The 21,971-nt window shown below is 33.6% G+C and overlaps 1 protein-coding gene across 3 annotated transcripts; it reads left to right on the top strand.

Annotated features, from left to right (window-relative positions):
- Window positions 1-1,149: 1,149 nt before the first annotated feature.
- On the top strand, window positions 1,150-21,503 carry LOC118069607 (protein apterous-like). Of its 3 annotated transcripts, none has more exons than XM_035087829.1 (6): window positions 1,150-1,818; window positions 6,332-6,617; window positions 6,682-7,063; window positions 15,414-15,964; window positions 17,882-18,099; window positions 20,414-20,626. In XM_035087829.1, the coding sequence occupies exons 1-6, from the start codon at window positions 1,771-1,773 to the stop codon at window positions 20,624-20,626; spliced, it is 1,698 nt and encodes a 565-aa protein (XP_034943720.1). In that variant the 5' UTR covers window positions 1,150-1,770. The 3 variants fall into 3 exon arrangements, with proteins under 3 accessions (XP_034943720.1, XP_034943719.1, XP_034943721.1); XM_035087828.1 differs by having other exon boundaries at window positions 1,771-1,818; window positions 6,329-6,617; window positions 20,414-21,503; XM_035087830.1 differs by lacking the exon at window positions 1,150-1,818 and adding an exon at window positions 5,659-5,679 and having other exon boundaries at window positions 6,329-6,617.
- The last annotated feature ends 468 nt before the right edge of the window (window positions 21,504-21,971 follow it).

The following is a 21,971-nucleotide window of genomic DNA, read 5'->3' as shown; positions in this document are numbered from 1 at the left end:
GACCCAATTCATGGGGATTCGTAGTAGTCCATGTTGATAAAGCTGATAGGGAAATAAATGTTAGTTCTCTGATGGTTTACCACTCAATATCATTTCATAAACAATTTAAACAAATATTGGGAAATTAATTTTTTATGGGCCATATGTATAAAAAACACTACAATTATACATAATTTTACTATTTACTGTCTATTGCGTTAATGACTACAAAAATTTGAAATATTTCTTCCTCGACTTATTTATAAATCCAAGTTTTGTATATTAGAATTTCATTTAATTGTACTCTTCTAAATTTTATATCTCATACTATACCATCAATAGTCAATATGAAAACACTAAGAAATCAAAGAAAAATACTCTATTAAACTAAATCAGTGAAAACTACTTCAAATCAGTGAAATTCAAGAATTAAGACGCCAATGCAATAATGACTGTCAAGAAATACTGAACAATATGACAAATAATATTGAAACAACTAAAATAGCGGAGTTAGAGAATCAGGTATAAAGTACCTCACAAAAGCTTCTCGATAAAGACTGGTCCATTAAAAATTCAGAAAAGTTGTTAGAAAACAAAGAGCTGTTGAATCAAGAAAACTGTGTGATACATATTAATCATAAAATATTTAAAATACGATTATTTTATGAGATGATGGTGAAAAGCTATTTGTTCTTGCTGAAACATCATCAGTCATCATGAGAGATGTTCAAGGTCTGTCTCCAACATCTATAGATTCTCACGCCTACTCTAAACAGCTTGTGTTCACAGCCAGAAAGTGTGCGCAAAAAGAAAAAACATTGCAAAAGGTGGGCTGAGAGTTCGGCAGAACGCCCGATGTGTAACAGTGCTTACTAGATTCTACGGATACACGCCTACAAACAAACTCACTCAGGTTCAGAGTTGCTGAACGCAGGTGTGAGAGTCAGTGTAACATAGGACGTCTAATGGGGCGCGACAAGGTAGAGTAACGAGTAGAGGGACTTGGAAGGCGGAGTCACATTTATTTTGGCTAAGAGTAAGGGGCATGTGGGACGTCCTTTAACCAAGACATTCCCCACTTTTTACCACCACCAGAATCACTGCCAACTGGGGGCACTCAAACTCCCTGCGATGATATCCTCAGGCTTGTTCCCTCACTCCACTTCGCGGTCCGAGCGGCGCAACAACGCAGTGTCGCTGCGCCTTTGCTCGGTTCTTTCATCCCCCCGTAGTGTGATCTCCAAAGGCACATGCGCTATGCACTAAAATCTCATGTGCTGTGCAATATACTTGGTGTGTCGAATACTCATATACATTATCTTGTATAAATCCAACTTCGAGAATTCATCTGATTGTTGGTATTGATGTTGGACGTCAAATTTAGTGAACTATTTGCGGGACAGTGTGTTAATTTGGTGACCAAGTGTCGTGTTTCCGACGGGTCCTTGTTGGAATTTTATAGTGCCAGTGATATTAAGTGACTTTCAAAATGTGCGTGAATATTTTCATCATCAACATTAACTGAAACTTGTCAAATTTCGATCCAGTGGCAACTTATAGACCATGGTTTTTTGATTGATCCTATCAGAAAGATTGTATGAATGACCGACATGTCAAGTGTTTATTACAATTCAAGTGAAGTTGTTTAAATAAAAAATCAAGAAAGAATACTGATCATAAAAGCACCAGCTATATATATAATTATATATATAGTTTCTTAAAAATCTTTTAGCGTTTTCAACGTCATCTCAGATTTTCTGCGGGAACTACCCCGCTACAGCAGCCACCCTGATGGGAGTGTATGAGGAGCGCAACCCTCCTACCACCGGCATGCACTGGGTAAATATATTTTCAACATCACATTCAATCTTTGCTTTCTATTTTCTACATCTGATACACTGTTCATATGTCCAATCGATTTCATTTCAAAGTACACGAATGACGTGAGAAAATGCTTTCATGGCTTTTTGCAACACTGACTAGCATTTGTGTATGGTCCGTTTGTACGAGAAATCCACCAACTACCTTCTGTTATTACGCGATATTATGTTGTGCAATTATTTGAGAAAGTGAGATCCATTCACAAAACATCTTGATTTTATTATTCTATGGTAATTATTTTATTTGTACTCTTCTCTATATATAGCCAATGATGAAAATAATCCCAACAGTAGCGTTGACAGCTAACTTGAATTATTAGTGTCAAACCGGTTTCAGAATGTAATAAAAATTGGTTTTCATTTTTTTCAAACACTAAAATCAACATTTTTATGGAATCTATGGTCTTTGAACAGTTGGAATAATCCAAGTATTATCATTGACATGTATCAATATCATCAGTGATCAAATGATGGTGTCTTACAATATCAATTATATATTCATACTTGTATTTAGTATATTCGCAAGGTTTTGTTATTTTCATCAAGCCGAGTCGTTCGTTTAAAAACCTGTTTCTGTAGGTTTACGACCTATCGTAGAATTTGCACTTTGGCATCTGTCATTCAAAATTCATTCATTTCCTATCTTCATAACTACGTCTGAATACTTGATAATTTTCCAGACTTTAATAAATTAATTCATGGATGAATAATTTTCCAACAAGGGTTGACTCCATCTACCCTTTTGATGTCTGTCAGTGATAGAAAAATGTCACGAGACACTTGTGTTTTTTAGCTGACAACTATACTGACGTATCTCGTCTTTTTCATGTTTTTTTCTATGTTTTTCCCCTTCTGAATGAACTGAAGCAGGATATCGTCCACCTGCTCGGTTGCTTCTTTGTTTTTAGCTTTTTAGTGGAGATGATTTTGTAATCACAGACTGTAAAATCATTTAAATAATATTTATTTATTTTATAGTTTATTTATCAATAATACCACTATTATGATCATGTGGATGAAAGTTTTTAAATTTGTTAACTCTCTAATAAATGTTTTAATTGATCATATAAATATTAATTTATTCATCACATTTATACTATTTAAAGCAAAATGATAAATGTTAAGTACAGAAATTAAAAACATTTTTATTGGTAATTAAATATATAAAAATATTTGATACCATTTAACGGTTATATCAATGGGCATTAAGATTACCTGGAGGGTAAAAAACATGAGCAGAAACTTATAACAATCTATTCAGCTTTAAATATTAGCAAAAGTTTTTTTTAATTGTTTCAATTAATTCTTACATTTCAATATTTGCATCCTACTTCTAAAGACTTGGAAATATCATTAGGAAGTTTCACTACAGGGTAAATTATTCTTATCTTTATACAGTGTACCATGATTACCCTGCATGTCAAGGTATTTTTTATTTAATTCTTCTTTTTTTATAGCAACGATTCCAATTGCTGAGATTGAATTAGAATAGGTAGAGTTCACCATTCAAGTCAATTCGACTCCAGCACCTTTCATTCTTAGTCCAACTTTTAGGAAGTTTATATTAAAGATAATTTTTCAAATCAAGAAGCAAATAAGACATCTAGACATCTTGATCATCTTGAGCATGATTTTCGCCCCAACAGAAGTAAAAGTAACTGACCACCTTGGAGCAACCCTTAGATTAAAGGCGTGTAAAGGTATTATTTAGCAGTAATCATTCAGATGCACAGAGCGTTACATCCTGGACGAGTGTAAGCTTTATAAGACGTCATAAATCATCTTCTTGTCACTGTTTGCTTTCCGGGATTATTATATTTAAATGAATTTTTATGAGAACACTATCATGTACCACTGAAAATTGAATAAAAATATTTAAATGAAACCTGATAATATAAATATATAGATATAAATATACATCAGCAAACTTTGGATTAATGAAGAACTGGGGCTACTTACCCTTTTCGACTTCCTGGCTAGCGGCCTGTAAAGGCGTTACTCGATGATAATTATTCTTATACCGCAAAGCGTAACCGTAGATCCGTTCATTGTAAAACCACATTCATGATATATATACGTATATATATATATCAGAATTTATATAAATAAATATATATATAGAATTTATATAGATGTACATACATAAATACATTTATCCACACGACCAATCACTTCAATCTAATTGTTTTGATGCATAATAAATAATGAAAACTTGAATAATAGAAAATGAAGTGGCGTCTATGGGTCTCATATAGTTTTATTTCATAAGTGTTACTGAGTACACTACAAGTTAAAAGATAATCTTGGTCGCATTATAAGATAAGGAATATTTTCTCTTTCACTCTGTTGCTTATTCCTCACTCAGCGTGTCTGGCGACGATAGTAAAATAGTGACGTAGCATGCTCTTGTGTCGAGACTCATAATTTATTGGCATATGAACGAGACAACGATGTCTGATTCTCTCTCGGGTTGACTCCAAGTATAATAAAAAGAAATGTTCTTCAGAAATGTTTTTTTTTGTTTCCACGACGGTTCAAGACCAAAGAACAAATTTCACTTTTTTAAAATAAAACAACTTTTTATGTCATATTCGATAAATAGCTCGATTACTGAATATAGAAATACTATGAAAAAATTGTGGGCAGCCCAATGATAACCCCAATCATTGCTTCAAGGTTTTATCACTGAAATTCTATTTCTTTTTTTTCGGCTCACCAGTCGAAAACTTGCAGTTTTTTTTTTTTAACGATCTGAGACCTTTGACTTGATTATCAACAAGTTTTAGGATTTATGAATCCATTAAGTTCTATAGATTTATTTTGAAAGTGAAAATTCTTCTGAATTAACAATAAAATGGATATTATAATCCAAACAGTGGCGGCGTAGAATAGTAGATATTTTATCAGACCTTAATGTTAACCGTCACCCACGCGAAATGTGTGTAGTGACCATTTATTTTAAGAGTTGAGGATGCAGGAACAAGCTGAGGTCGTTTGATATCTTTTCTGTTATGTTTCTTTGCTTACTGACAATAAAAAGCTATTTTTTATTATACTTTCATCATTCAAAAATTAATTTGAATGGTTTTTGCATTGTCATTTAGCAGTACCTTCTTCATTTAGTTGGAAGAATAGTTTTTAATTGATTCAATGCTTCAGTATTTAGACAATGTCAGATTTTCATGTAAAAATATACCAGTCTTTTTCCTACTAAAAGCAGTTTAACCAACTTTTATCTGCAATATATATTGTAAACTATGTCATAAACCAATCCAAGCTTTTTTTATTTATTACTGTGAATTTGTTTTTTTACTTACTGATCTATGGACCAAAGGTAAAAACTGTTTGAAATCTTTGTCGACAAGTTGAGTCTGGTTGTTCTTGATCATCTTAACCTATAAATGAATCGAAAAAATAATTGACTTCTAGTTGTTTATTAAAAAATACAAATATCAATGAAAGTTAACTGCATGTAAAATAAATAGTTAATTAAGAATTGACAAAAAAAATGATTAAAAAACAAGCTATTTCTTGACAATTAAACTATAACTGAATTTGATAAAACGAAAAACGGAAGTACATTTCACGACATGTCCCATACAAACTTTCTTTAGAAGTTCTTTTTCTTCATATCCCTGAGCGACATTTCAAACTGCATTCTTGTCTTCGCGGTAGGTTTCCGCGTCTCTACATTTCTTGTTATTTACCTCACGTTTGTGAAAAATGAAAAAAAAAGGCACCGAGAGCTTGTTTTGTCTCTTATGTGGAGGTTTGACCGGTGAAAGTCGATAGAGTGTATTGACTAGGAGATACATAAAAAGTAAGCTTATGGTGGTGTTTGAGCAACCAATTTCCTTAGATGTTATTGAAGAAAAAAAAAACAACTGATAGTTAACGCGATTTCAAGGATTGCTGATAGCGAATCAAAAGGTAGCACTTGAGGAAAACTGTTTATGATGGCATAGCAGCCATAACCTGCATCATTTGATTGCAAACGTGCCGCTTGGTTGAGACTGCCGTAAATACCGGTATCTGCTGTCGTAAAGTACGGCATTGGTTTTCTAGCAGAGCTGGAGAGTATCAAGAGGAAACGGCCAAAGGGAGAGAGACGATAATTTATGTCGCGGTGCAACCACGAAGAGAGAGAACGAAAGAGAGAATGAAAAAGAGAGAAAGAAGCCGCGTGCTGACAGTTGAAACACGGCGGTGGTTCGGATTGGCCGGTAGTAGAGGCGCCTTATAGGGTGAATGCGCATGCGCGGAGGTTCGCGACATCCATCAGCGTCTACCAACGTGCCACTGTCACACGGCGTAACTCGCCGTCACTTCCCCCCCTCTTTTGAGCCGAGTCTTTCTTTCCATCATTTAACCCCTTTTTTTCTTTCTGATTCTTTGCTTTACACTTATTTGGAACTCCACCTGAATTGATTCAAGACTTCAGAATGATTAAATAGTGTGATTTGTTTTAGCAGCCGCCAAGCTCGCAGGAGCGAGGTAGCGGCTTGGCTTTGGGCTGTCAAGGTGGGTTAGGAGGGAGCGCAGGGGGGCCTGGAGCAATGGATCAGACGCGGGATCTTAGCCCGTGTCTTCCTGCGTCAATGGGTGATGCCGCAAGACCAACTACTTTGCCTTGTAGCCCCCCTGCGGCTCATCACGGAACACATCGTATGCTTTATCAAACTCACTGTGGCACCAATAATAACTGCTACGAAGGATCGACCACCCCTTACGAACTGAGAGATTACGGATCACCTGGAGGTAGGTCGAACATTTAAACTTTTTCATGCTGACTTTAATACCTAATCACTTGATCATTCAACAGGTGGAACAGAGTTTCGAAATAGTAGTTATGATAATCCAAGTGACTCCAATATTCAAACTCAACCGACACCTAATCATCATCAGCATCACAATCATCAAATTCATCAACAATCACAGTCGTTAGAAGGCCGACCGCCGGATGATTTACATGCAGTCCCCAAGTTGGAACCACCGCCAACACCACCATCTCAGCTGGAAGATGTTCCTGGGGTTGTCTGTGCTGGATGCGGTCTTAGAATATCCGACAGGTTTTATCTCCAGGCGGTCGATAGGAGGTGGCATGCTGCATGCTTACAATGCTCTCACTGTCACCAGGGGCTTGATGGTGAAGTCACCTGTTTCAGCAGAGATGGAAATATTTATTGCAAAAAAGATTATTACAAGTAAGTACTCTGAAAATTATTACCTATTCCGTCAGCGTTATTTAAATCTACTCGGTTTTGATATTGAAATAAAAAATAAATAAATAAATGATAATTTTATAAAAAAATATATGAGCATTAAAACAGTTGGACAAATGAGATTAAAGACAATGCATAAAACACTTCAGGAAGGTATCGTTCATTCGTGATGAAATGTAGATTGACGGTGATTTACTTATCGAGAATCAATGCTTCACCGGAGGTAAATAGCCGAGTCGTGACCATTAGTCCGTGAATTCTCTGGACTTGAGTAGTAGAAATCACTTCAGCATCCTGTGCGTTCGTACAGTTCAACATTCACCATGTACAGTACAATTCTTTTATCATATTTATGAAGAGATTAATTTTTTCTTCTGCGTCCAATTAAATTTCCAAATACAACTAACAGAAATTAATTGATTATTATCTACAAATAACAAACTCAGAAGGTTTATTTTTAATGAATAAGAAAATAAATTCTAATTTTGTAATTGATAATTATAACTGTTGAAAAAAAAAAGAACATTTAGAAAATAACATCCTGACCTTACTCAACATATTTAAAATTTCCATTTCAAAACTGACTAATTATATCTTACCAAATTACTCGGCCTCAAAATTTCTCTATCTTGAAAAAATGTGATACGCTGTGCTATAATTATTCCACCAAAAATACTCATCAGAAAAAAATCAACATAGACTTTAGGAAGGTCTAAAAGTTTATTTAACTTCAAAATAATAATCAGATAAACAATTTCTTTCAACTTGATGCCAAACTGCTAGAATATTTAGCAAAATGTCTTGCAATATGTAGCAATGTCAACGAAAACTTGAAACAAACTATTGCCAGAGATTTTGATGAATCTCCATCGAGAACATAAGACTCTAATCAAACTATTTTCTATTCAACTTGCAGAGAGTTGTTGAATTTTTTTGCAACACCACCAGAACTGTATCAAGTGATTTTATTAACATCAATAACGAACAAAAATTAATGATATATTGGCCATTTTGTTGAATGACTTTTCTCCATCTCCATCAGCTAGCTATAGAGTTCTGCAATTAAAGAAAGTTCAGTTTTTCTAAGCAATCACTTGAAAATAAACGATATTACTTTTCAAACAACCTGAGATTTATAATTTTTTCAGTTTTGAACTACTTTGTAATTGATAATTACGAATTTCTTATGACAGATTTTCTAGGTAGACCATAATTTCCCTAAAAAATATTCCTTTTGCTAATCATTGATATCCAACATGAAGTATTGATTAAATATTCCTCATCTAGGGTCAATTGTTACATTTTAAATCAGCCATTAAGAACCTAGATAGATATTTACCTAGATTAAAAATAAAATCTTTAGCTAGTCAGAATGCCAAAATAACATTGGCATTCCGTGTGTTATATAGTGAATAGATTGGAGAACTAGATAAGAAGCCGGTCTTAGTACGCTAATGAAGACGCACCAAAAGAGTAAAAGAGAGAAGAAAAATGAGATAAAAAAAAAGAGAAATGATGAAAGAGAAAGAGAAGCTGGTGGAACTGGAGATAGTAAAGTGACATCTTTGATATACAAGTTATTCATGTGCACGCGTTAGTAATGTTCATGTGCGTTAACGTGATAGATCTTTTGTAGAAAAGTCCTACCTAAAGAGTAGCTCAGCAACAGACGTTGGTACCTATCTATGCACTATCTTATGCTCGTATATATACACATATATATGTAAGACAATGTTGGATATCCCGTCACGACACGCTTTTGGATGAAAGGCCTTATCTTTACCCTTGCATGTGCAATCTTAGAGCGAAAATAAGAAGTGGGGAAGTCTTAACTGTTATTAGAAGACGTCGCGTGAGGACACAATGTCCCTTGTCTTCAACTCTCTGTAGATCACAGACAAAGGAAATAGCTTTATGTATTTTGATTTTGTTCATTTTTTTTTTCACTGTTGTACTGAGAAATCGGCTAATCTAACATTTTATTTTATTTGTCTGTACAATGCAGGGCTTGCTCGATGCTCTTGAATGATATGAAGAAGAGTCAAATTAGCAGGAGTCATGTCGATCATAAATGAGTATTTCTTCGTCACTTTGCGTGATGACTGGGCCTGCCCGGGTGATTTTGTTGTAAAAATTGCTTTCACGTAAAGGAGATTATTACTTTATACTTGTGGCTTCAATATAACTTCCTGGATTATTTCTTTTTATCTTTTCATTTTTCATGATGAAACCATGTGAATAACAAAGCGTAAAGAAGTGTCATTTGATGAAAATTATTTTCTCAAACAAGATAAGAAATTAGACGAATTTGTAAATGTCAAATTCTATATAATCATGAACAAAAAAACTTTTTGTCATATAATGACTTATTCTCATAATTTTCTAGCACTTTGTTCGAAATAATCACACATTATTTTTAAATAAATATAATTATTAACAGTAAACATAATCTGATGCTGCACTATGATTATTGATATATAAATTGAGTTAGCAATAAGTTAAAGTACTTAAAAGTTACGTCGAGTTGGTAATCAAATAATAATAGATAATGATAAAAAGAAACTGCATTACAATTTTGCGTGACTAGTTGAATACACTGGTACTTCTTTTACCAAGAACAAAATTGTTTTTGAATTAGCTTCAAGTTCAATTCAAAATACTTAAGATTTCCTTCCTCTGATGATGATGATGATGATGATGATGATGATGATGATGATGATGCTGAAGAATAAAATATTTTTAATTATTTATTTTCGTGCAGATAAACTGTTTGGATTTCACAATAACTTTCTCTCAATTCTTTTTGGCATCCTTATTCTAAATAAACGATTAATCAATGGATACCCACTGCGTTTATAAAGCATAAAACGATGAGACGCGTGCATTGGAACCTTCATATCATGAATCAGACAATTTTAATGTGTACAAGTTGCACTTAATGACTGCGATTGCCATGAAAGATTGAAAGAACAACTCACTTCAAGAATTACTGCCAGATAGCTAAACTAACTTTGTGCTTTTTTTTTTGACATGAACATACAGATCACTTGAGGTAGAATGATATTTAGTATTTGCTTCAAGAGCAATTGATTCTTTAATGGAATGCAAATATCAAAATAATTCATGTATTTAAATACACACTTTTAGTACTAGTACATATAACTTGGAAACTACAGGAGAATATTTAGTAGGACATCAATCATTGCATGTAGGAAGAGAAAGGGAAATTGTGTGATCATGGAGATCATGGTAATGTCTATCTTGAATGTTTTATTTACATTATTTATCGTAATTAATTGTACAATTCTGATAGTTATCCAAATCAAAAAGTTTGGTTTTAAGTCTGTATTAATGAAGTTGGATCCAATTGCCAATTTTTAGTCATCATTTTATGCTAGTTTCTTTCTTTAATTAAATTTTCTAAATGTATTGCTCATATTTTGAACAATTTTTAAAATTAATATTCATCTTGATCCAATCTTTCTGTAAGCTTTTTGCTGATAAGTATGAAGGAAGTTGAATTAGAATTAGAAACTCCACTGATTTCTGATTCCTCCTAGTATTTACAATTTCAAAAAACCATTCAAATTATTAGATATTTTGATGAAAGTTAGATATTGGACCTTTTTAGATGAAGAAAATTAACTTATATTGAGCTAAGGACCAACAATAGATGTAAATAAGCATAAATTACTCTAAAAAAAGGACAAAAAACACTATCTAAATTTTTATTCAAGTGATAACATATTTGCTAAACTCAACTGACGTACTCTTAGCTACTTTCCTTCCTATAAATAAAACCTTAACTTAATACATAAATTAAATACCTGATTTTACGATGCATCGTAACATTGTATGATGAATAATTAATACTCATGGCCCATGACACCAATCTACAAACAATTTCCTCATCAAATTTTAGTGATAATTCTCGTGGAAACTTTCATCTATTCCTATGAAGGCTCATCGTAAATTAAGTACTAGACTTCCTGGATCGTCTGGGTGGCAATAGTCACGCATCGAAAAGATGGCGTGTTAGAATACCGCATACATACATGTAAAAAACATGTCTTCACTAACTTTTATTAAACTTACACATAAATATAAGTATATATAAGTGAACTTACCTTCCGTCCCTCCCAAGAAATCGTTTCACGGATAAGAACATCGCGTGTTCTTCCACGATGACTGAGCTCGACTTCCATGGTCTATCTATCATCAGCGGATCTGAGCCCATCTTGATGGAGACCAAGTTTTCGCGGGAGAACCAAGAGTGTCCCGTTTATATTCCCATGACAGATGTATTAAGAACAGAGATATCTATAACATTGTTGCAAATTATCATGATTATCATGAAGATATTACCCTTGTTTACTCCAGCTCCAAATCATAGTTTGAATGTAACTAAACAATTAATATGTCCAACATCAATTGATGGGTTCAATACTCAATTTTATCATGAACTAAGTCTGGGATCAACATAGCAAGTTTAATTCCAGCCCAATCTAATTGCTAGATGTTAGCAAAATAAACCTTTAAATTTTTAGTAAATTTTCCAATTTTATCCACTTATTTTCCAGAGTTGAGGCATACGCAATCCTTTAATACCATAAAATTAAAGATAGTTTGTAAAATACTAAGACTCAAGATCTCAGAAAATTTACGTGGCATCCCGTTGGGATTTTCGGAGGAAAAGTAGCCAAGGGTATAAATATGACGGAGTCACGACCCTGCAGGGTACAGCAAGGGTAACATAATACTACCGGCGCCGTGACAACTTGACACTCAGGACATGCATCATCAGTAGCCACCGTGGTGTCGTGATATTTTTTTCTTTCATTTTTAACATACTACCTGGGCATCTTGCAGTAATTTTGAAACTCTTGTTATTCATAAAAATCTTTTGTTTGTAATAATGTAGAACATGTAGCTTTAAAAGTAGGCCATTATTAATAATTTTTATGATATAGATCAGCACTTATAGAGGATGATTTGGTATCACGATGTAGTAGATTTTAAAAGATAGTCGACAAACATATTTATACTGGTGACACCTGCAACCAACCAAGCCATGTATCATCTGCATGACCAGATCCGAGGCCACTTTTAAGAACAAGCTACAAGTGTAACTACATTCAAGGCAACCAGTCTTGAACATATTGATCATATGGTATTATCGATGTAGCAGTTTGTTTTCACTTTAATTCGTTATAAATTTTTTTTTAAATCAACAAAATTACTCCAATGATCATTGGACAGAATAGAATAGAAATGATCTAGGATTGAAGTGGCTTTCCTAGTCAATATCCAATTATTAACTAGTCTCATCATTATCATCAACGATTGACTATGATGCAGTAGCTAACTTAAAAGTCAATTTCAACGTGTATTATCATCAAAGTATAGCTGTTATTAGTTACAGATAATTCTTGTCTTTTAAATATAAAACAAAATTTCAAACATTTGCAAAATGAAATGATTTTTTCTCAGCATACATACCACTTAGTTTACTCCAAGGATTCAGCGTAGCTCCACAGGAGGGCGTTCTCTCGAAGAACCAAGCAGGTCATATCCAAGTCGTGTGTCCACACGAACTCCGAGTGTCACCACATAAAGCATCCTGACAAAAATATCGGGTTACCTGGGGTGGAGACTAACTTTTAAAAAGATGTTCATATTTCTTGGACATAAATTCACAATAAAATTTTACTCAATATCAAGCTGCATTTTTTGGTGCAAGACAAAAAGGTTGAAAGCAAATTTGATGCAGTGGCCAGCTGTTGGATTTATTTTTGAAAGAAGAAAAAAAAATGTATGATAAGGATTAAGGTACCTATACTTTGAGAATCAGTGAACAAAACTTCACGATAATGTGTACGTGATACAGATCCCAAACGCACTTTACGATGTCGTGTTGCCGTCGCATTAGTCAACCGACGATGTCCGGTGTTGGTGCTATTCGCGTACACCAGCAGCACTAACACCGTCATATGTAAGACCTGTTTAGATGATATATTTGTAGTGTCATTGCAATTTATTCGTTGCTATAATATATTATTTCTTCGACAGTCAGAGTATAGAGAAAATAATATAACTAATGGAGTACTTGATAGATGTTTTAATTAAAATCAAGTGTTGATCAAATTTTTGATATGCATGACATTAAGGAAAAGTGTCATGAAAATACTACTATCCAATCTACAATAATATTTATTTGGTATCTACATATTATTATTTCATTATATCACTAATGATTTAACACCAGAAATATAGATAAATCAGCATAAACAGTTGCATTCATTTATCTTTTGAAAAAATGTTGAACAAATCATACTACTTTGAGATTATGGTATGCCAATAAGAAGATATCTTGATAATATAATACCATGATCTAGATTAATGTAAGGAGCCAGAAAGTAGTCACGTAGTGCGTCCTACGCACAGCGGTATCCACTATTCATATACGACACTATCATGCTATATGTCATTCATAAAATAAAACATCATGAGCTTATGATTAAAAGAATTAAAAAATATTTCGTTCAGATCAATGATGGGGAATATTCAAGATGAGCTTCAGCATGTTGGGTTTACTCTTGAAAAAGAAAGATTACTTAGTTTCGAAGAATACTTATTGGATCCAAAATTATCATCAAATTAAATCGTTGATTGAATTTAAAGTATCAAAATAAATTAATTGTGTTTTTGATCAAGAGCTAGTGAGTTTTTGGAAGCATAAATGCTAGTTAATTCATTGATTTATTCTTAAATATTTTACGTGCAAACTCTGAGGTATTCCAAGGTTGATACATTACTAGTCCAACATGAGGCCAATCTATCAAATCTTACTCCAATGTTGGACTAGTCTTACTTCTTGGTAGAATAATAGTAGCACTGTCTTAAACTTGATCAGTTAATATTATTTGAACATCAGCTTTAATCATGTCACCAAGAATCAGTAAAATTCAAGTTGGTTGGAATAGTGATAAAATAGCTGTATAATTCATGGAGATAAATGATTCTTTGGTACATTTAATTTGATATTATTCATGAATCAGTAATAAGAAAATATACTGAAATAATATTCTAGTAAAAGTAGATTATTTCATGTGAACTGATTGTCTAAAAAGAGATTTTAATTAGACTACTCAATCTCCAAAGCAAAGACATATCGACATATGAGGTGTAACTCACGTGCTACTTATGAGATGGCTGTGAGATTTGGTATTGAGTGTGCGAACTCACGGCAAGTGGTCCTATACACAACACACCTTTTATAAAAGATTTCCGACTCTTTGTGAAGATTTGTGTTTAGTAGTTTAAGGTTTTAGGTTCTAGAGGTTGGGGCGTGATTCCAAAGTTGTATAATAATGTAACGCATATGGCGATACTTGTAAAACTCTGCGGGAAGTCCCGACGGGGCAACCGCATCCATAATGAAATACATATGAATGACGTCATTGGTGAGACTCATTCATAGATTTTGGGAGTTTTGAAGAAAAGGGCGAGGGTAAGCTGGAAGGAATAGATAGAAAGTATTTGTACAGGTAGAAAGAATATTTAGCAAAATGTTTCTGAACTTATAACAGTAGGGCTAACTGGACTTGGCGATTACGTAACGTGTTGTCAGATTCGATTAAACCCAAATGTAACCAACGGTGACCTCCTGGGTCGAGGGTAACGGCATTGACGGGATCAAGATGACAATGCATGTGTATTTGTCGTGTTAAGTCAAGAGACTCTTAAGGACTTACCATCACTAATCTCTTCCACATTGGTTTTGCTTGATTTAACTACAACAGCATGACAATTTTTATTGTGAATTAGAGAGATAAAATATTTCGACAAGAATTTCAAATTAATCTGTGTGAATGAGTGGTCAACAACTGGTATTCTATACTATATAGAATCAAAAGCTATATCTCTATCTAGTCCACTCCGTCGGCAACCTGAAGTCTGCAATATATTTGGTATCAGAGACAGGAAAAAGGTAGGTAGCTGGGAGGACGATATCTTTTAAGATAGAAGGTCCAAGGTTCTCCGGCTGTTCGTAATGGAGACTGTAGGGTGCCACTAATGCAGTAGCGATGTCAAGTAGTCTCCGTGTATCAGAATACTTCTCTTCCGCCGCTTTATATGCCTCTGTTTTACTGCCATTGATTTTCGATATCAATTGCATATCGATTTGAATTTTTTTTTATTCACTCTATAACATCAGTGAGAAATGTTCTCGAACGTGCCTTATCCGTTTAATTTTAAATGATCATTATTTTATTCACTTTTTAACTACATTCTGATATTTAATGTTACCTTTAATTTGGTTATTTTTCAGAATGTTTGGCAGTATGAAACGTTGCTCAAGATGTCAAGCGGCTATCTTAGCATCAGAGTTGGTGATGAGAGCCCGAGAATTAGTATTTCACGTCAGATGTTTCTCTTGTGCAGCATGTGCAGTACCACTTACTAAAGGAGATCATTTTGGTATGAGAGATGGTGCTGTCCTATGTCGTCTTCACTATGAAATGGGTGCTGAACTTCATCCATCACAAAGTCCACCAGTTCCTGTATATCCACCAGGTCCTCACTATCCTGGTCAACCATTTTCATCATCAGAATATTTACATCATCAACCACACCATGTATCATCACATTCTCATCATTCTATGCATCCTCAACATCCTCATCAACTTACTCACGCCAGTCCTGTACCACTTCAACCATCAACACCTTCAGGACCAGATGTAGGATCACCACCTAAAGTACCCTACTTCAATGGTGCCGCTCAAGCTGTTGGAAGTGCTGCCGGAGTTCCACCACCTAGACAAAAAGGACGACCTAGAAAAAGGAAACCCAAGGACTTGGAGTCGATGACAGCTAGTCTCGGTTAGTTGCTTCCTTCTTTTTCAAGATTTAACTTGCATTCACAAGCTGTTCTCTTCTGATTAGAGCAGAGACTCATTCGCACGTGTTCTCAATGAATGAGAAAGAAAGTATTACTCGCATCATTACCATGTGCTAGACACACATGCAGCTTTCAGACAAAATATACAAAGAGTCTACTTTTTCATAATACTCATTTTTTAGTATCAATATCCTTGAATATAATTTTTTCTCCATTTTTTGAGGTTAAATATTTGAATGTAAGAAATTTCAAGACTACTTTTTTTTATTGTTATTTTAAGCAATCTCAGTTTTTAGATCAATGAGCTAGAAGGTTTTGGTTGAGTGGTTGTGGTCGCGTGGCATAATAAAAAAAAATTTGAAGAAGTCAAGATTTATCATGGTACACTATAGAATGTATTACTGCACTTATAATTCAATTTGAATATTAGTCTGACAAAGTCATTTTTTATTCAGGACGGTTACATAGAATGAGCGTGAATTCGATTTGTAAGAAAGTCTTTTTTCTCATTTGTAAAGTTTTCTTCTCACGAAAGGACTATGCCTCTGTAGATCCATGCGATCGCAATCAGGTACCTTGATACACGGCAAAACAAACTTACGGAGAAACACTATAACGTTTTACACGACACGGGATTCAAATGTAGGCATTGGAACTCTCGTCGAGTTCCCAAGGCCAAGCTGCTCTGAATTCAGTTTATTTCTTTCATTGCTTTCGACCTCAAGCAGTGGTGATTTACGGAAAGCGTAGGCGTTTGGTGTTTGCCACTGAACCCTGATAAAATTTGTACGGTCGACATAAATTCACAAGTACGATCTCCTGCTTTTTTCGTTCAACTCTTCTTGCTTTTTTTTTGCTCTTCTATCTTTATTCCTCTTATTAGCGTGGGTCGTATCACTCGAAATTTCAATCTTTAAATCTGCTTTGCCATTCGATCGTGAAAAACAATGACTTTTTTTCTGCTTCAACATATTTCTTTTTTTTTTTCAAAACTTATTTTTGGTATAAATATTTTATTGATAATGACATGAGCTAAGAATTCATTCTCACTATGATTTAAGATGAACATCAAGTAATTCTGAATTAAAGGAAAATGATGGTGGAGTTGGACACCTAGTCTAGCTTGGAAAGCGTGGAATATTGTCAGTCATAAAGTAGTTGAATGAATAGCTAATTGGAATTCATTTTGTATTGATAATCTTTATTGAACAATTAAATCTTGGGCAACGTTGTAAATAATAGTTGTGAATGCTGCCATCAACAATTACATATCCAATAAACTAACTAATTTATAGCTTTCACTACTTTACTGTTTTAGCTATGTTATAATGCTGGGTAGTTTTGGATATGAATCTTCAACATAATCGAATTACTAGTAGTATCACGATTTAATGGTTGTTGTTCTGATGATGTTCAACTAAAATCGAGTAAAGATTGATCACTTAAAGCAATATTAAAAGTAGATTATAGCATCAAAAGTCTTGAAGTATGATTTGGATTCCCATAAATTACTCATTAAATATGAAAATTGATAGCTTAGGTAAATTCAATAGATTCACCGGGAAGTGTTAATAAGAGAAAGAGAAGTTAGAGAGTCCATAAGAAGCGTACATTGCACTATAGTTCAAACTCTAGTGCTGTTTGATGCGTATCACGGCTCATTAGCTTCTCGAGTGCAAACGAGTGAGGAGTGATAGCATATGCGAAAGAGAATGCTTGAGCTGGGTATACACGACCAATTACAACTCTATGTCGTGAATAGTTTGTAAGCATGCGATATACTGACAAGATGCCAAATAAATTTAATGTTTGATCGGAGATTCAAATAGTTATGTAGAGATTATAAGCTTGATGAATCATGATTGTAAATAGTTATATTGGATTTTTCATTATTGCAGATTTGAACTCAGAATATATGGATATGCCTTTCGGAAGAGGTGGTCCAGGAACTCCAGGCATGCCTGGATCTAATAGTCGAACAAAACGTATGAGAACAAGTTTTAAGCATCATCAGTTAAGGACGATGAAGAGTTACTTTGCCATCAATCACAATCCTGATGCCAAGGATCTTAAGCAGCTTTCCCAGAAGACCGGATTGCCAAAGAGGGTACTGCAGGTAAGCAATACCATTTTCATTCAGTTGAATCAATAATATACTCGTTTTTTTTTTTTATTGATCAAAATAGAATTACGAAAGCTTGAATTGGATTTAATTTTAAATAGTCTAGTTGAGCAATTATTTTTAGAAAATTTCCCAAGATGTTCTTGGGAGGAAAACAATATTAGAATTGGGAAAATTTTATCAAGAATTCATTTTATGTTTCTTAAGTTTTGCAATAAGGTGCACTTGATGATAAAGTAGTCTTAATAAATACAAAACTGGTTGAAAATGTTTTCTATCAAAATTAAATGATTCTTATTATTATTTGTTTCATTTTTCATTGCATCAGATACATACGTAAATGTCAAACTTAATCCTCATACATGGAACAACCAATATGATTAAAAACAGTCTAGACCTTAAGTAGAATCACACCTAATTTTTCAGACTAAAAAAGAAATCATGCAAATTGACTACAATGCTAATCAAATAGTTGACGTCATATTAAAAGACATTAAGTGTTAATATTAAATAGCATACAAATAAATTTATTTGACTTTCCCTAAGAATTATTTGTATTTGCAAGTGGACTATAAATAAAGTTGATGATTTTTCTTAAAAAATTGAAAAAACGAATCAACGTGTGCTTTTATTCTTGATTCCGAGCAGTATCTTATATATCGTTTTTTCTTTACACTCGATTCCTATAAAAATATTCAGAGGGCAAGTCAGAGAGTATGTATATAGGTTCTTCCAATTAGTGCGTCCCAGTACACGTGAACGGCTGCGTTCGCGATATTTCCGTCGACGCTTTCCTTCGTTATCCACGTTTCTCCACCGACCTGGGCAACGTATAGTAACATTCAAATAGAACTAAATCGTCGGTCTGCCCTCTTTAGCCTTCGTTAAAATGACGCCTTTTTGTGTAACTGTTACCACATTTCTTGTGAACAAAAAAAAAAAAACCACGTAGACACTGTACTTTAAATAAATCATTTTCATTTTTTTATTTACTTATTTTAAGTATAACAGTAACAGAGAGTAACAAATACATCAAAGTTTCTAACTGTTGAGTCCATTCAAGTGAGTTTCAGTTGCACAGTTTCGAGGATTCATGAAGAACACTTCATTATCTCTTAAAGTTTCTTTTTTTTTTCTCTATTTTTACCCATTAGATTTCAGAGAACGAGAAAGATCTCTTGAAGAAGATACATGAGTAGACAGAATTGTGAAAGGAAGGGAAACGATATAAAACGAAAAGCGAGTTCAGTAGTGGGCAAAAAAAAAAAAAGAATCTATTGTATTTGGCGCAGACGAAGAGGTCTTGGAAGTGTGCGCCATCTTGCTTGATATTGATCGCGAGACGCAAATACTAACCTCTCTACCGCCTGTTATTCAATGTTCCTTCCCTTGTTGGTTCCTCCTTTCCTACATAACTCTCTCAGATTCTCTTGGGAATGAGGGTGGAGACTCTTGAAAATGGCGGATTCATCCCTTTTTTTCTTCTCTTTTTCATTCACAATTTTACATATGCATTTTACTGCTCTCTAGTACTTCGCGTGATCTATTTTCATTCAATGAGATCATATATACCGGATGCTCGATATTGTTTATCACCAACTATAGCATGTCCCTGTACTGATGTGATTACTTTATGCTTCATTTCAAGGTTAGATCTTGGCTCACGCTCGATTGCGACTTGAATTAATTGGAACAGGTGAAAAAAACGAGAAACTAATGACTGTCAACTCTATGAGGCGCCGCGACACTTATATCTTCTCTCTTTTTTTCCTCTTTTTTTTTTGTTTAAAATCATCCTTTTTTGACCGACAAATTGTTTTAATTAGTCAGCATAATTAACATATCCATGTGTGTTGTTGTACAATACTTTGTATGTCTCATTTTAATGTGATGTCTTTGAGTATGTAATTTACAGATATTTACAAGTCTACCAACATATGGGAAACATTTTTATTCAGTTGTTTAAATTTTATGTATATGTTTTGCATCATCAGTATTTCATAATAATTACTGTAATCTGTTTGGAAATTACGCACACTGATACACTGAGGAGAAATTTACTGTGAATAAATAATATTAATTTTAATTAAAAATGTCTCATTGAATATTGTCACTAAAAAATGATTATTAATAATTATTCGATATTATTAATCACAGTAAAATAATAATAATAATGAAAATAAACTTAAATAAATATTTTGACTCAATAAAATAAAAATAAGTAATAAATAAATCCAAGTTGAATGAATATATAATTATAATGGAGGAGGCACAAGACTAATTTTCCAATAAATTTGTATGATTTCAGGTATGGTTTCAAAATGCAAGAGCGAAATGGCGACGAATGGTACTAAAACAAGAAGGCAAATCAGACAAATGTGGCAGCGTCGATGGAAACTCTTTAGGAGACCTTGAATTGTATGGCAACAGCGCTGGAAGTGGAGGTCCACCAATGAGTCCACCTTTTATGTTGGCTGGACCACATAGTCCTGCTTCTTTGGCCTCTTTGGATTGCGCGTGATTTAATCATTTATTCCGTATTAGGAACATCTTTTGCGAATCAGTATCAGGTGGATTTCATTATCCAAATCTAGCCTCTAACGACTCTAAAATCGATGTGAATATTTAATGACGAGTCTTAGAGACCTTGTAAAGAATCAATTTAACGTCTGAACAACTAGGATAAAGTTGTAGTTGTATGAACTGTTTATATAAGGAAAATATGAATATATAAATAGCGATAATATCGCCTTGTACTATAGCTAGCGAAAAAAAAACAATTATAAAAAATTTACGTGTATTTATTGTAAACGTTAAAGAAAATTGACAAAAGATATTTTTGTCGTTATTTAAACAAAACAAAAAAAAATAATAATAATAAAAATTAACAATATCCCGGATGATATTGACAAAGGCTATGACGTGAAAAAGTTGAAAAAAAATATATATATAACTGTGGAATGCAATGATGGTTAAAAAGCCGATTAGATTTATACTATGACATTATTTCAAGAGATGATTCCTTCTTTTTCACAATTAATCTTTTAAATAAATAATACGTGACTAGCTAATTAGTATTTATTTGTAAGATTTCATCAGCCAGTGAAATTTTATTTTTATTGGATTAAAGACGATACTTTTTTATGTAAATATTTGAATCAATAAAAACAAACAATCACCTAATAAGTACATAATATACATTTACATACAACAAAAAAAAACATACATCGTGGACAGTGATCTACATTTAGGGATGTATTGCATTAAGGTTGCGGTCGTTATAGCTGTGGTCATGTAATAATAATAGTACTATTGCTCCTATCATTAGCCTTGTAACTGATCGGAACTGCATAATTTTACAAGATGATTTTTTCATTGAATATATTTTGACAATATTATTACTGATTTTTTATTCTTTTTTACATCCCTTTTTTCAAAGTTCCAACTTCCTGTACTTCTTTATTCTTACTCCTAGAGTTTTCCATGTCTTACGGGTAACACTACAAGTTTCTATCAGGCATGAAAGACAGTAGATTTCTTCTCAAAGTATAAATCAAGTCATTTAATTTGTGGGAAGAAGTTGGATTGGAAAAACAAGCGATAACCAAGCGCCGATACTAGTTACCAAAGGGACAAGAAGGAGAAACTTCAGCAAGTAACCAAGTATGGTGGATATCTTGACGAGGAGCAATAGAAAGTCTTGTATCTATTTCTTGAGTACTGGGTTATGGTGTACGAGTTAGTATGTATATGTTTCTCTGTATACGCAAGTTTTTTGTACAAAGTCATCTTCATTTTTTCAAGACTTATTTTATTTACACATCAATGTACCAGCTATCATGCATATGTAATTGAATTGACCAACA

The sequence above is a fragment of the Chelonus insularis genome, unplaced genomic scaffold (assembly GCF_013357705.1).
Source record: "Chelonus insularis isolate UGA/USDA-ARS -01 unplaced genomic scaffold, ASM1335770v1 contig_41_pilon, whole genome shotgun sequence".
In the NCBI taxonomy this organism is placed as follows: Eukaryota; Metazoa; Arthropoda; class Insecta; order Hymenoptera; family Braconidae; genus Chelonus; species Chelonus insularis.
The sequence above is the reverse complement of the archived record's forward strand: the minus strand, read 5'-3'. Positions and strand labels throughout refer to the sequence as shown.